Source organism: Lygodium microphyllum, chromosome 11 (assembly GCF_053477565.2).
Source record: "Lygodium microphyllum isolate KBCC chromosome 11, Lygodium_microphyllum_v1.1.10, whole genome shotgun sequence".
In the NCBI taxonomy this organism is placed as follows: Eukaryota; Viridiplantae; Streptophyta; class Polypodiopsida; order Schizaeales; family Lygodiaceae; genus Lygodium; species Lygodium microphyllum.
The window spans coordinates 36823337-36836411 of NC_141145.1; the positions used below are offsets into that span (position 1 = coordinate 36823337).

The window sequence follows — 13075 nt, forward strand, 5'->3', positions numbered from 1 at the left end:
AAAGAAAAGGTGAAGATTGAAGAAATAAATGCAATGATTGTACATAATGATGATGATGAAGTGCTCTTTACTTCTACTCTTCTTGCACATATGCTAGTTACGACAGATTGACTGTTGGCTTAAGACTGGATACTTGATTCTAGTGTATCATTTCAAGTACGTTCTCATAAGGAATGGTTTTGCTCATATGATAGTACACCAAGTATGGATCAATCCATCTTGACTATGCATGTAACATAGTTGACGTAAATCATGTGTAGTTTGCTTTTTAGAATAGATCTACCTTTACTCTTTGAAATGTATACCATGTGCCTAAGCTTACTATGAGCTTGATATCTATTGGTGAGCTAGATGATTTATGATACTCTACTACTTTTGGAAGTTAATCATAGAAAATAAATAAGGAATCATTTGTCCTTACTAAAGGAGCCAAATGTGACCCTTTGTATCCCCTTCATGTATCTACTATAAAAAATCATGTAATTACAATAACAATGCAATCAAATGTATCTTTGTGACTTTAGCAATTAGGACATGTATCTAGCAATGGAAACACTATCTCATTTCTATTACTTATCTTGTCTTACTTTTTTTTAAATCTTTATATTTATGAGCATTGTATATATGGAAAGTAAGCATACACATCCCATAATAAAAATAACAATATATATGGACCCATGCATATAGTGTCTACAAGAGGTGCATCCTACTTTATCACATTCATTGGTGATGGATTTAGGTAATCATGGACTATCAGTATAGGTAGAAAAGATGGGGATAGCAAGCTTATGAGCATTGGGTAAGAGTATCTCATATGTATTTACTTCATATATTCTCTTATAAATTTGTTAAAAACATACTTTAGATTAGGATTTTATATTTTTTTCAAGAAAAATACAAAACATTCTAAAAATAGACTCACACTTTTACTAAGCACAATTTGAATATCTATGATTAAATAGGCTTGGCAAGAGACATCAATTCCTTATGTTTGATGATAAAAGTAAAAAACCAATGAGATGTGATGTGATGTTACAATATTTTGATGTTACAGTACTGACTCTGAAAATAGTACATGTCAGAGACTTATTTGCAAAGAGAACAAGATCTTAGCTACAGAAGGATGTTTGAAAACTTTCAAGAGTCCAGACAGCTCTCAGAACTGCTCAAATTGTTGAAATATGCTGGTGCTTTGCTGTACTTTTTGCATAATGATGTGGCTATTTGTATGGTGTCACCTTTCGGGCTTACTGGATAGAGATTGCTAGCTGTCTGCCAAGCATTGGAAAGGGAAATCCACTTTCTTCTCCATTCTTCATAAGCAAAGGATGTATTTTCTGCCATGCTCTTCTCAAGTAGTTCGAGGTAGAAAGAAGCACGTGGAAGATAATAGTCCACAACAAGCCCACTCCAGTATTTATTAGCTGCAGGTTAAGGACACCCATTACAGTTGCCCATACAAACATGTATTTAGCTTTCAGAAAGTTACCAAATAGTGCTTTTCAACATACCATAGTCATGTAATTGGCTGGGAATATCACTGGTAGTGTCAAACCACATTGACACCTGAGTCCTTGCATTCCATTCATACTGCATCCAAACACAAAAACGTGAGCAATAACCAGCTACAACTCCACATTTGTATGGACTTGGATACAATAAAAAAGTCCAGAAAGTGGAATGCCAACTTAATGTATTATGTAACGAATATTCCTGTTGTTAGGTACTTGGCTACCCTCTTTATTGGTAAGTCACTGATTCATATTTTTGTCAGCATATTCATATATTCTTCGATGTTCAACAGAGGCTCAACATGTCTTTATTTATCTTTGACATTCTATATGCTACACCAACCAAACATGTAAAATACCTTTAAATTGAATTTACCTTTTGAAGATCCTCTGTGTCATTTGCCAAAGCTTTTGCACTTTCCAACCAGCTTCCCAACAGAAAACAATCATTTGAGGCAAGCAACTCCTCTACATCTGAGATAAGTTCTAATAGTAGCTGACTCTTCTTTCGCAAATCTCCCTTGTTTCCTGACTGGTAAGCTGTAATGATGTCAAAATACAGTTGATTTCCATTTTTCGCAAGAACTTGCCTTGTAAGATCAACTAAATCATATCTGTAAAGAACAAAAAGAAACAACAAATAAATTTCTTATCACCATTCAAACCTTCCAATGAGAAACTACTCATAACAGCAATCAAAGGGCAAACCAGTAGCTTAGCAGGCTGCTAACATCCACCTTATATTAATGGCATCACAAACAGCATGTAAATACTGCAAATGGCATTACCTTAGGGAGACTTTGTGAAAGTGCACAACGGATGAGAAACACGAACACAGAGAGAAACAGAGAGCAGGAGCAAGGGAGAGCAGAAGATGAAGGAAGAATTCTGCACTGACTGAAGAAGAATGCTCAAACAAAGGGGAGGGATCAGTCCCTGCACAAAAGTCCACAGCATGAGCGAGGGCACCACATCAAGCTGATGATGATGACAACACCAAGCATGGAGTGTCAGAGTGCGCACCTGCATATGACAGAATGAAGACTGGAGAGAGTGTGTCTGCTAAGTGAGGGAGGCAGGCTACAAATAACCAACAAAGCCAAAAACTGGCTGATCTGCACCAGTATGTGCAATAAATGCTGGCTGACCAGCATTTAATGCTGGTCACTGGTCACTGGTCACACTCTAGAAAATGCCATAAAAATAGGAGATGGGAATAGAAAAATCCCGGATGGCAAGAACATTTGTCCGGTAGGTAGAGACAGACTCGGAAAAGTAAAAACTAACCAAGGAATGCACACAAGAAGCCAGCAACTGAAGGAAATGCACCTAAAACTGCTAGAGCTCTTATGTCTCTGTTAGACTCTAACAAGAGTTCACAACCAGGAGATGATAGACAGACATGACTAACATAGGCAAGCTAACACCCCCTCCCAAATCTTGGGAGTGTTTCAAGACCCAACAACCTCATGTGATGAAGCATAGAAGCCTAGGATAAAGGCTTTGTGAAGAGATCCACTGCATTGTCCACCACAGGATAGTAGACCATCTCTAACTCAAAATCCACCATCCGCTCCCAAACACAGTGATTTTGAACCTCAATGTGTCTAGTGTGAGCATGAAACACAAGGTTCTTCACTAGAGCTAGCACACTTTGGTTATCCACACATAGCTCCGTAGGTCCAAACGAGGGAAAGCCAATCTCCTCTAGCATGCAGCGAAGCCAAACCACCTCCATAGTGGTAGAGCATAATGCACGATACTCTGCCTTTGTAGAAGAAAGGGCCATAGTAGGCTGCTTCTTATTGCTCCACGAGATAGCTTCCAAGCCAAGGGAGAAGACATAACTTCTAGTGGACCGTCTCGAATCCACATCACCTACCCAATCAGAGTCACTTCAACCAGAGAGAGTAACCCCCTTACCATCCATGATCCCATAGGATCGAGTCCCCTGTAAATAATGAAGAATGTGCAAGGCCGCTTGCCAATGCTCCTGAGTGGGAGCCTTCATGAAAGAAGAAAACAAAGCCACAACAAAAGAAATATCCAGCCAAGTGTGAATAAGCTAGATGAGGAGCCAACAAGACACCTATAATGGATGGCATCTGTAAAGGGATCTCTTGATGCCAAAAGTTTGAACTTGGGTCCATGGAGCATGAAATAGGCCAACAATCGTCCATGCCAAGCTCCCAGAGTAACTCAGAGATGTACCTGTGTTGGGAAATAAATATGCCCTGTGCCATCTGATAGATCTCCAATTCAAGGAAGAAGTGTAGGATCCCAAGATCCATTGTGTCAAACTCTTATCTCAAAATCTACCAAGTCTAATCAATCCCCTAAGCATAGATCTGGGTGATGATAAGACTATCCACATACAATATGATTAAAACACACAGGTTACCCTCAACCTTGTAGTATAGGTTGGGGCCATTAGTAGTTGATTGATGAAAGACACTTTGTAGAAAGAAGTGATCAATGCTCTGGTACCAAGCTCTAGGAGTTTGCTTCAAGCCATACAGGGCCTTTTGCAATCTGTAGACTTGGTCCTCCTTCCCTTGCACAAGAGAGCCTAGAGGCTAGGAAACATAAATCTTATCCTCAAGGACACCATTCAAGAAGGTAGACTTTACGTCCATCTGATAAGTAGGCCAGCATTGGTAGGCTACAAGAGCCAAAAGCTTGAATAGTAGACATCCAAGCCGTAGATGCAAAAGTCTCAAACAAGTCCAAACCTACCCTCCGAGCAAAACCCTTGGCAACAAGCCTAGCCAAAGAACCATTTGCAAGGTACTTGGTCTTATAGAACCACTTCACACCAATCACTTGCTGCTTTTGAGGATGTGAAATCAACTCCCAAGTCTGATTTCACTCAATAGAATCAAGCTCCTCTTGCATAGCCTGATGCCAAATATTATGTGGAAGAGTCTCCTCAACTATAGTAGGATTTCTGTCATGGAGAATTTGTGGCATAAGAGCATAGTTCACATATAGTGAACTATCCCACTGGACCTGTAAACGAGCTGATTTGCATAGACATGTAGAAGAAGCAAGAAAGTGAGAAACATCTGAATCCTGCATGAGTTATCTATACCAAAGAGGAATCCGAATAAAGCCATCCTACTGCGAGGGAGCTTGAGTAGCCTCTAGTACTTGCAATGCGCTTGTCTGTAGAAGGAACTCCCCCTCACCAAGGGAAGGTAAATCCTCCTCATTTGTAGAAGACTCCCCCTTTGACGGTTGAGCATCCCTAGAAGACTCTAGAGGGGAGGCTGAAGGGGTGGAAGTACTTATCGGCGAAGAAGAAGTAATCGCATCTATCAAAGGTGGTATAGAAGCCCGGTGTAGAGGGTGGAGAAGGAGGAGAGGGAGGAGCTAAAGATGAAGGAGTGCTAAGAGGTAATCGAGAAGAGAGGAGAGGAATTGAGGGTGGTCAATTGATGACGAAGAATCACCTGTACTAGAATCATCAAGAGGACCCTCAAAGGTCACAATCTTTTTTGAAGATCACATCTTTGCTCACCTCAATCTTCTCTGTTGTCAAGTCGTAGAGCTAGGAGTCCTTTGTGGTAGTAATGAGTCCATGAAGATGAGCTTCTTGGACTTTGAGTCAAGCTTCGTCTTCCTCTCCTTCTTGTCCACATGGACAAATGCATCACACCCAAAGATACGAAAGTGAGACACAAAAGGCTTCCTGCCAAAGAAAGCCTCATATGGAGTCATGTCTTGTAATGCAAAAGTCGGGGAGTGGTTACGGATGTGAACCATAGTAGCCACTGCCTCAACCCAAAGGGAATGAGAAAAATCCCAACGCTCCAACCGGGCCATCTCTAGCATGGTCCAATTCGCATGCTCCACCACACCATTCTCCAATGGTGTGCTTGGATGGTAATACTCCACCCGAATACCGTGATTCCAACAGAACTTGGAAAAGAGGTTAGACATAAATTCTCCACCATAATCTGCTCGCACCTCGCGAACTTTGGAAGTAGTTTGCTTCTCCGCAGAAACCTTCCACTCATAAAATTGGGAGTACGCTTCGCTCTTGAACTCCAAAAAGGCCACACATAACAACTGAAGTCGTCGACAATCAACATCAAATACTTGGCCTTCCCAAGGGAGGGCGTGTCCATAGGTCCGCAAAGGTCGGTATTCCAACTCAAGCAGAGTAGAAGCCTTCCTAGTGGCAACCTGTGGATGTGAAAGCCTATGCCACTTGCCCCTTAAACTACTGGGGCATAATGTGTGAATAGGAGGGATATCTGAAAGTCCCTCCACCATATTCTTTCGAGAAGTCCATTGAGTAGCATTAATGTTTAGATGACCCTAGTGAGTATGCCAAAGCAGCCCAAGCTCGTGGGAAGACCTCGTGGCTAAGACTGTGAGCGTATAAAGTCCATCCTCCTAGGAACTTGTCCAAAGAATTGCACCTGTAGAAGCATCCTCCAAGGTCACCACATCATGTGTAAAGACAATGGGAGTACCTAGCTGTGTAAGACCATGAACAAACAAGAGGTTAAAACCAAAATGTGGTATATAGAGGATTCTCATTGAAGAAGACTATATGTCTATCAAGAATAGTCCTCACTCCTCGAATGGGAATGGTAGTGTTGCCACCAATGGTGAATGTGCCCCCTCTACCACTCATGTTCTGAAGCCAATCTTGTCTATAGGTCACGCGAGAAGAGACCCCAATGTCCATGAGCCAACGCTTGTCTTGTGCGGAAAAAGCATGAGTTGTATCCTTCTCGGCAAAGACATGCACAAAGACAAACTCTATCGTAGTTAGGAGCCATCAGTATTGAACATCCGCAACTTCTTCTCAAGGGAAATATTGTGGGCAAATGTCTTGAATTGATACAAAGATGCAAGCTTCTTCTACACTTCCGTTGCGGTCTTTAACCTGCGAACATGCACAAGGACAGAATCCTGCAAACTCATAAAGAGAAAGGATTTGACCGGAGAGTTTAGTCGGTCCCACAAGACTGTGTTGAGAAACCCATTTCCTTAGTTCATTCTGTTCACTCCTTTCCCTTCAATTTTAGGGTTTCACTGTGTGTACAACCCCAACAAGGGGCTCCGAGTCATTTTTTGGATGCCACCCTAGCTTGCCTCTATCATTCATTATTCATGGTTGATTCATTCAATCAGTCACTCCCACACTTTCTCCCATCATTCTCTCTCTCTCTTTCCACCATCCTTGTCTCTTGCTATGAGACGCCAACCTCCACTATCTCTTGGGTTGTGTTTATAGCAACCATCCTCCTCTTCAACAAGTGCATCTTCCCTATAGTTGGCAACAACACTCCTCTCTTGGCATCAAACCTCCATAGCTCATGACCACATCCACCCATCACGTATCACTCTTCTCATTACGTTTGGCAGCTTGGTGGAGTTCTCTTGCAACTGGTGGCCTCCCTTTATTGTGGCGTTAGCATTCTTCATCGTCAGAGTGAGTTGGTGATAGTTGTGTTTTGCGCATTGGTTGCCTTCTTCTCCTAGTGACCTCCATCAAACATTTGCATTTTCAGCATTCTAGCGTTTGGGATTTACGTTTGTTGCCTAGGTCATCTTCTTGGCATCTGAGGATTACACTTCGCTCCCTTGACAATTGTGAAGATCCTCTTTCTCATCTTCGACGGCATCAAAGGACTGCAGTTATCTCCCTTGATAGCTTTCCTTCACCTACCAATGATTACTTCGATATCCCATTGCATGGAGGATTGTGTTTCGCTCCCTTCACTATGCAAATTTCCCATCAGTGTTGCCGCTTGATTCAAACAAGACAGTTCAGTCATCTTCTGAGCTTTGGCTCTACTATATCAACTTTTCTTCTCATAGCATGATTCAGTGCATCATCATCATGTTCTTCTGTGTTTCTGAGTTTCTCTTCTTTCTCAATGTTTACCATATACACACACACTGTGTTTCTCCTTACAAACCCTAGTGTCTCTCTGCACTGCCACATATCTTAACATGGTATCAAAGCATACTTGTCATCTTGACAGGCTACATAGTCCATAGAAGTCCCATCTGCGGGATTCTCCTTAGGTTGGGGAATATAATAAAAAACAAGCTCCCAAAGGTCAAAGGTGTTGAGTATGCACTCCATCTTACACTACCACAACGAATAATTTGAACCATCCACTTTGTCTTCTTTGGGTAAGAAAGGTAAGACAAGCACTTGCATTGAGGGTATCAAGGAAGGTATCTTCACTTTAGATGGAGCCTTTTGTGACAAATGAATAGAAGAGAGGGACAAGTGCAAATGGGAGATTCCTCCCGCCGATGATAATCGCAATAATCATGTCTCCACTCAGTAGAGTGACTGGAAAGAAGCTCCTCCTCTAAGTCATCAAAGCTTGTGAACTGGTAAGACATGTTTGATCCTACAATCACGCAAAAATCTATGTTTAATGGAAACAACATGGAAGACATGAAGTAGTTAGCTACAATGATGGTAGATGTGCCAGCGGCGCACAGAATATTGTCACGTGCCACCAGCAGGAGGTCACCTACACCAACGAATTGTTGCCACCATCAAAAATTTGCGTTTTCAGCGAAATGCTGAGAAAGAGGTGTTGCCTGATGCCTAAATGCATTCACTTGCACGTAGATGTTGCTGTCTCACACCCTGCATGTCACCAGCCATCCTTGCGATTACAATCCCCTCACCCTACTCCTACACAGCAGGGGGCACCTTCTGCCCGCCTGACTTGCAACCTTTCTTGGTGCCCAGCAACAACGTTTTTGGCATACACAGTAACCAACATTGCCAGTGTGCCCTATCTAGACTATTGTTTGCCCTTTCTACAGACACACAGAGAAAGAGACGGGCTATGTAAGAAACCCAAATATAGAAGCAAGCATCCTGTTAGGGCACAGAGACTAGTGATCAAATCGACCTGCTGCATCCTTAGATTGAAGCGACAAATCTGCAGTAAGGCGCCTGTGAACACATTAGGGGGTATTTTAGGCTGTGCGATCTTGATCCCGGGTAAGACAGAGTGTGAGTGAGAGAGATTGTGTAAAGTTGTTCAACCAGTACAACAGAGTATAGATTTGTGTAGAGGACCTGAGGTACAACGGCTTGCAAAAGGAGACAGATTCAGTTCTGTTCTATGACAGACAATCAAGGTTGGAATAAACTGTGTAATAAGCATAAATCTCGGATATGGCGAATTTGCAGGAATCTAATGGTATTGATATGGCCTTTCTAGACCAGCATATTGGGGATGGGGATGATAAAGACTTGGCAGAATCAGATGGTGATTCATCAGCCAAAGATTCTGGGCAATTAATGGAACGGGATGAGATGGGTAAACGTCATAAGATGTCAGTCGAAGAACCAGATTTGTTTGCCTTGAATTTGCCTTAGCAAAATGTTCATACTTCGTGTTCTCAGACTAATGAGTCCTTTCAGTTTATGCTGGCCACTTCCAATCATCTTATGTTGGAATATGCTCAAGCCAATGAGGGTAGAGTGAGTTCTTTACTGAAAGGGGAACATGTGGCCGCTGTTATGGGTGTTGATCTGGTTCTACAGCAGATTGCTGCCTTTCATGAGAGAGCATCCATCTTTTACTTTACGGGAAGGACTCCTTTGATCACTAGAATCCGTGCTTGGTTGCAATCTATGCTTGTCAATGTGGAGGTGTGTCAGGAGGATGCTTCAGGGCAAGGGCAAGTCCCCCCTTGTGGAAGAGATTTATGATGGCCCAATGGGGTTTTTTTAAGGTTCATTTCCGCTCCCCGGAAGTGCGTGCTCATATTATGCAATGTATCCCGTTGTTCATGGATAGTCAATTAGTTCATATGGTTCCATGGAGGCCTATGGCGGAGTTTCAGGAGGTACTTAGGCAGGCATGTCCAATTTGGGTCGAGATAGTTGATTTTCTTGCACATCTTTCGCGACTTCTTCCCTTGGTTTTGAGATCTCTTGGTGAGGTGTTGGTGGAGCCTTGGTTGGCCTCCCGCAATAGGAATAGGGCCTCTATACTTTGGGATACAAGGAAACCTCGCCCAACGAAAGTTCTAACCAAAGTTCGTTTTGAGGTTCCGTGGTTGCAAACTTTGGTTTATGAGCTGAAATGAGGTACATTTGCGGTGGACATTGTTTCACATGTGATAGAAGTCAGGAGGTATTGCAGCGGTCTTTGGTTCCTAGTTTGGATATGCATGACCATCATCCCCAGCAGATGGTTCAGCAACCTTAAGCTACTCTTGAGCCGATTGTCCAATAGTGACAAGTAGATGGAAAGAAGGTTGCTTCAAAAGCTAGTATTGAGTGTGCATCACTTCCGGTGGGCCAGAACTTGTCTCCTCAGGGTAATTCTTGGATTATGATGGTTCGCCGTAATGTTAGACAGGAGCCTTGGTCAACTCCTGTTCACCTAGCTCCACAATCTATCACTCAAACTTTTCAACACTGAGGTAGGGGGTTCTATATGAAACCTCAACCTGCAATTGGTTCGAATGAAAAAAGGGTTTCTGATACTGCTCTGCGCTTTGACTCGCGAGGGAGGCTGGTGCCTCCTCGAGATGTTTTCTGTTCCTAGCAACAACAGCTTCCTTCTTGTACTTCGATTGCTAGCAAGGCTAATATGGTAAATGTGATTTGAAGCGAGATGGAAAGATTTTAGGCAGCCAAAGCAGTTGATGTAAAAGGGAAAGGAAAAGTAGGGGTTCAGTAGTTTCCTTTTCTGTGATCCATCATGAGAATTACTTTGTGGAATGTTAAAGGTATTTCTTTGAGCAGTAAGCAATATCGGTTGTGGAAAGTTGTGTTAGCCGGCAATTGGGATGTTTTTTGTGCTGTGAAGCATAAAGAACATGCTTTGGCAGGATCATCTTATGTATATAAGGATTATTCACTCTTTTTTAACTGTTGTGTTCCACATAAATTTGGAGTTATGTTGGCCGTCAGATCTTCATTGCAACCATCTTTGATTTCTTAGGACCATTGAGGAAAATTTATAATTTTGGAAATCCTATATGAGGGAGAGGTTTTATGGCTAGTGGGTGTGTATGCTCCTACTGCTCGTGAATGTCATCAACTTTGGGATGACTTGCATTGCATTGCCATGGCTCGTCAAGGCTTTGTAATGGGTGATTTTAATGCCTGTACATCTCTGGATCATACGACTTCACAGCACTTGGTTATGGATGGTCCTGAGCGACATGCTTGGGATGCTCTAGCAGTTGTGTCTTTGAAACAGGACATGTGGTCTCGGATGCATCCTTCTCAGTTAGAATATACTTATCGGTCTCTTCAGCATCCAAACACATTGGTCAGATTGGATAGGATCTATATTTGTCAGAGTGCTTCGTTCCTCCCTGCAGTCATTGATATGTGGGTAGAGTAATAGCATGTCTTGTTTGATCACTATCCTTTGATCTTGGAAATGACACACTGACCTATTAATGCCTATAAGGCTCTCCTAGCTCGTTTGCCTCTCCGTTTAAATCAATCCTTTCTATTGCAAAATCAGTTTCTTGAATTGATTCCTTTCGTTCTAGGGTCCTATTAGAAAAGATGGAAGCATGGGCTGTTTTTAGGGATAATGTGCGTTCGTTATCCAACAGTATGATATTCAGCATGTTTCCTTTTTACGCACTGAATTATCTCTGTGCCAGTTGGGGGATACCACTAATGACTTGCTTATATGCATTGAATGGTTGAAAGGCCGAGTTCAATCTCTACAGGAAGAGGAATATGCTAAATATAAATTGTTGTCCAGGGCGGAAGCTTTGCACCACAATAACTGTCAACTTCATCAATTCTTTGCTCGATTACATCAGAAATACACCCGGGAAAATATTGTGCGTTTGAAGAATGAGCAAGGTGCTATGGTGACAGATTCTGCATCCATCATTCAGATGTGTGTAGATTTTTATAAATCATTGTTGGGCCCTCAAGAGATTCTTTCTGATACTATAGACTCAGCTCGCAGATACATTTGTGATCTGGTTAGTAATTAGGTTTAGCTAGAATGGGTAGCCTTGATGGAGGCTGATATTTCGGAGGATGAAGTGGAAGAGGTGCTGTCCCATTTGCCTAGAAGGAAAAGCCCTGGTTGGGATTGAATTTGCAAAAGCTTAAGGCCAGTAGGTTGTTATGCTTCAGCTTGATATTGAAAAGGCATTTGATCATGTAAGCCGGTCTTTTTTGAGGTAGCTAATGTTCACCATGGGTTTCCGGCCACGTATGGTTTCTCTTATGGATACTATTAGTCAAGAGGTACTGGCCCGTATTGCACTTAATGGAGGGATCATTGATGAAATTGCCTTATCTCAATCTCTTTGGCAAGGCTGCCCTCTCAGCCCTTAGTTGTTTGCATTAGTCACTCACCCGATGCTTTCTTTGTTGGATAAGTTGGGCAATCAAGGTGAGATCGTTGGTTTGTCTTTTGTTAGTGGGGCCCAACTTGTAGGTCAATCTTTGGCAGATGATTCCTTTATGTTTCTTAAGGCTGATCGCTCGAATGTTAATCTAGCAATGGTAGCGTGCAAACTTTTTGCTATGGCGTTCGAACTTCATATTAATGCTCAGAAATCCACACAGCTCTCTTGTACGCAAAATGATTTGCAGGTTTTGGGCTAAAATGGTATTGTGATTCCTAAGGGAAATATAACCAGACACTTGGGTTATCCTACACTTGGGTTATCCTATTGGAGTGGAGGTAGCTCCTCGTGCCTTGTTGGATTGGATGGCATCCCGTATTCATGATCAATTTATGTATTGGAAATCTCAAGGCTGGCCTCTCCATGTGAGACCTAAAGTTGCTCAATGCATTATGATCCGCATGATTTCGTTTTTCTTGCCATTGCTTCCTTGCACCAAGAAGTCCCTATTGGAATTGGTTCAATCTATTCAATTCATCTTATGGAAAAAGAAAGGAAATCGCCTGAGCCAGGTGTGAATTTCATGGCAACATGTGACTATTCCTAAAAGGATGGAGGCAACATCTCTTTTGGATGTTAATTTTCATATGGCTACTTTGAGGTTAGCTCTTCTGCAAGCACTTTGTGTAGAAAGTCATCCCTGGACAGATATAGCAAAAATTTTTCTAGAAAGGATTGACATTTCTCATGGTAGCACAGTTATTCATGCTTCTTGGTGGCATGTGCTTAACTCCACAAGATTTATTAAGGTCTCCCAATCTTTTCTCCTTTCTCATATGATCACATCTTGGCAGGCGATGTTACGTTTTGCAATTTTGCGCCCTCCTAACTTTCATAAGGAGGAGAATTCCCTGCTAGGTGAAGTACTTGCTACGTCCAGGTTGTTGGATTGGCCTAATAAATATCTGTAGCAAGACAAGTTCAATCAGATGTCTTATTTGGGGTTGCAGACAGTCCTAGATGGTATCATTCCTGGGTAGGCCTACCTTTATTCTTTTCGGCGTATTCATCAGCACTTTTGGGTGCCTAGAGGATATCATGATATTTGGTCGATCAAACAGGACAAACTTTTGAGGCACTATCCTTTGCCTGTGTTACAACTATTCTTTCCTTGGAGTGATTGGATGTTTGTGATTGTTGATGATTTTGAGAAAAGGTCACGT

The 13075-nt window shown here is 42.1% G+C and overlaps 1 protein-coding gene across 1 annotated transcript in view; it reads right to left on the reverse strand.

Annotated features, from left to right (window-relative positions):
* Nucleotides 1-940: 940 nt before the first annotated feature.
* CYL1 (alpha-N-acetylglucosaminidase family / NAGLU family) overlaps nucleotides 941-13075 on the reverse strand; it is a 200869-nt gene continuing 188734 nt past the window's right edge. Inside the window, exons 17-19 of the mRNA XM_087687497.1 lie at nucleotides 1888-2125; nucleotides 1512-1590; nucleotides 941-1424 (exon numbers count right to left, since the gene is read on the reverse strand). Coding sequence (XP_087543623.1) covers nucleotides 1138-1424; nucleotides 1512-1590; nucleotides 1888-2125 — 604 coding nt within the window. The 3' untranslated portion in view covers nucleotides 941-1137. The remainder of the gene's footprint in view (nucleotides 1425-1511; nucleotides 1591-1887; nucleotides 2126-13075) is intronic.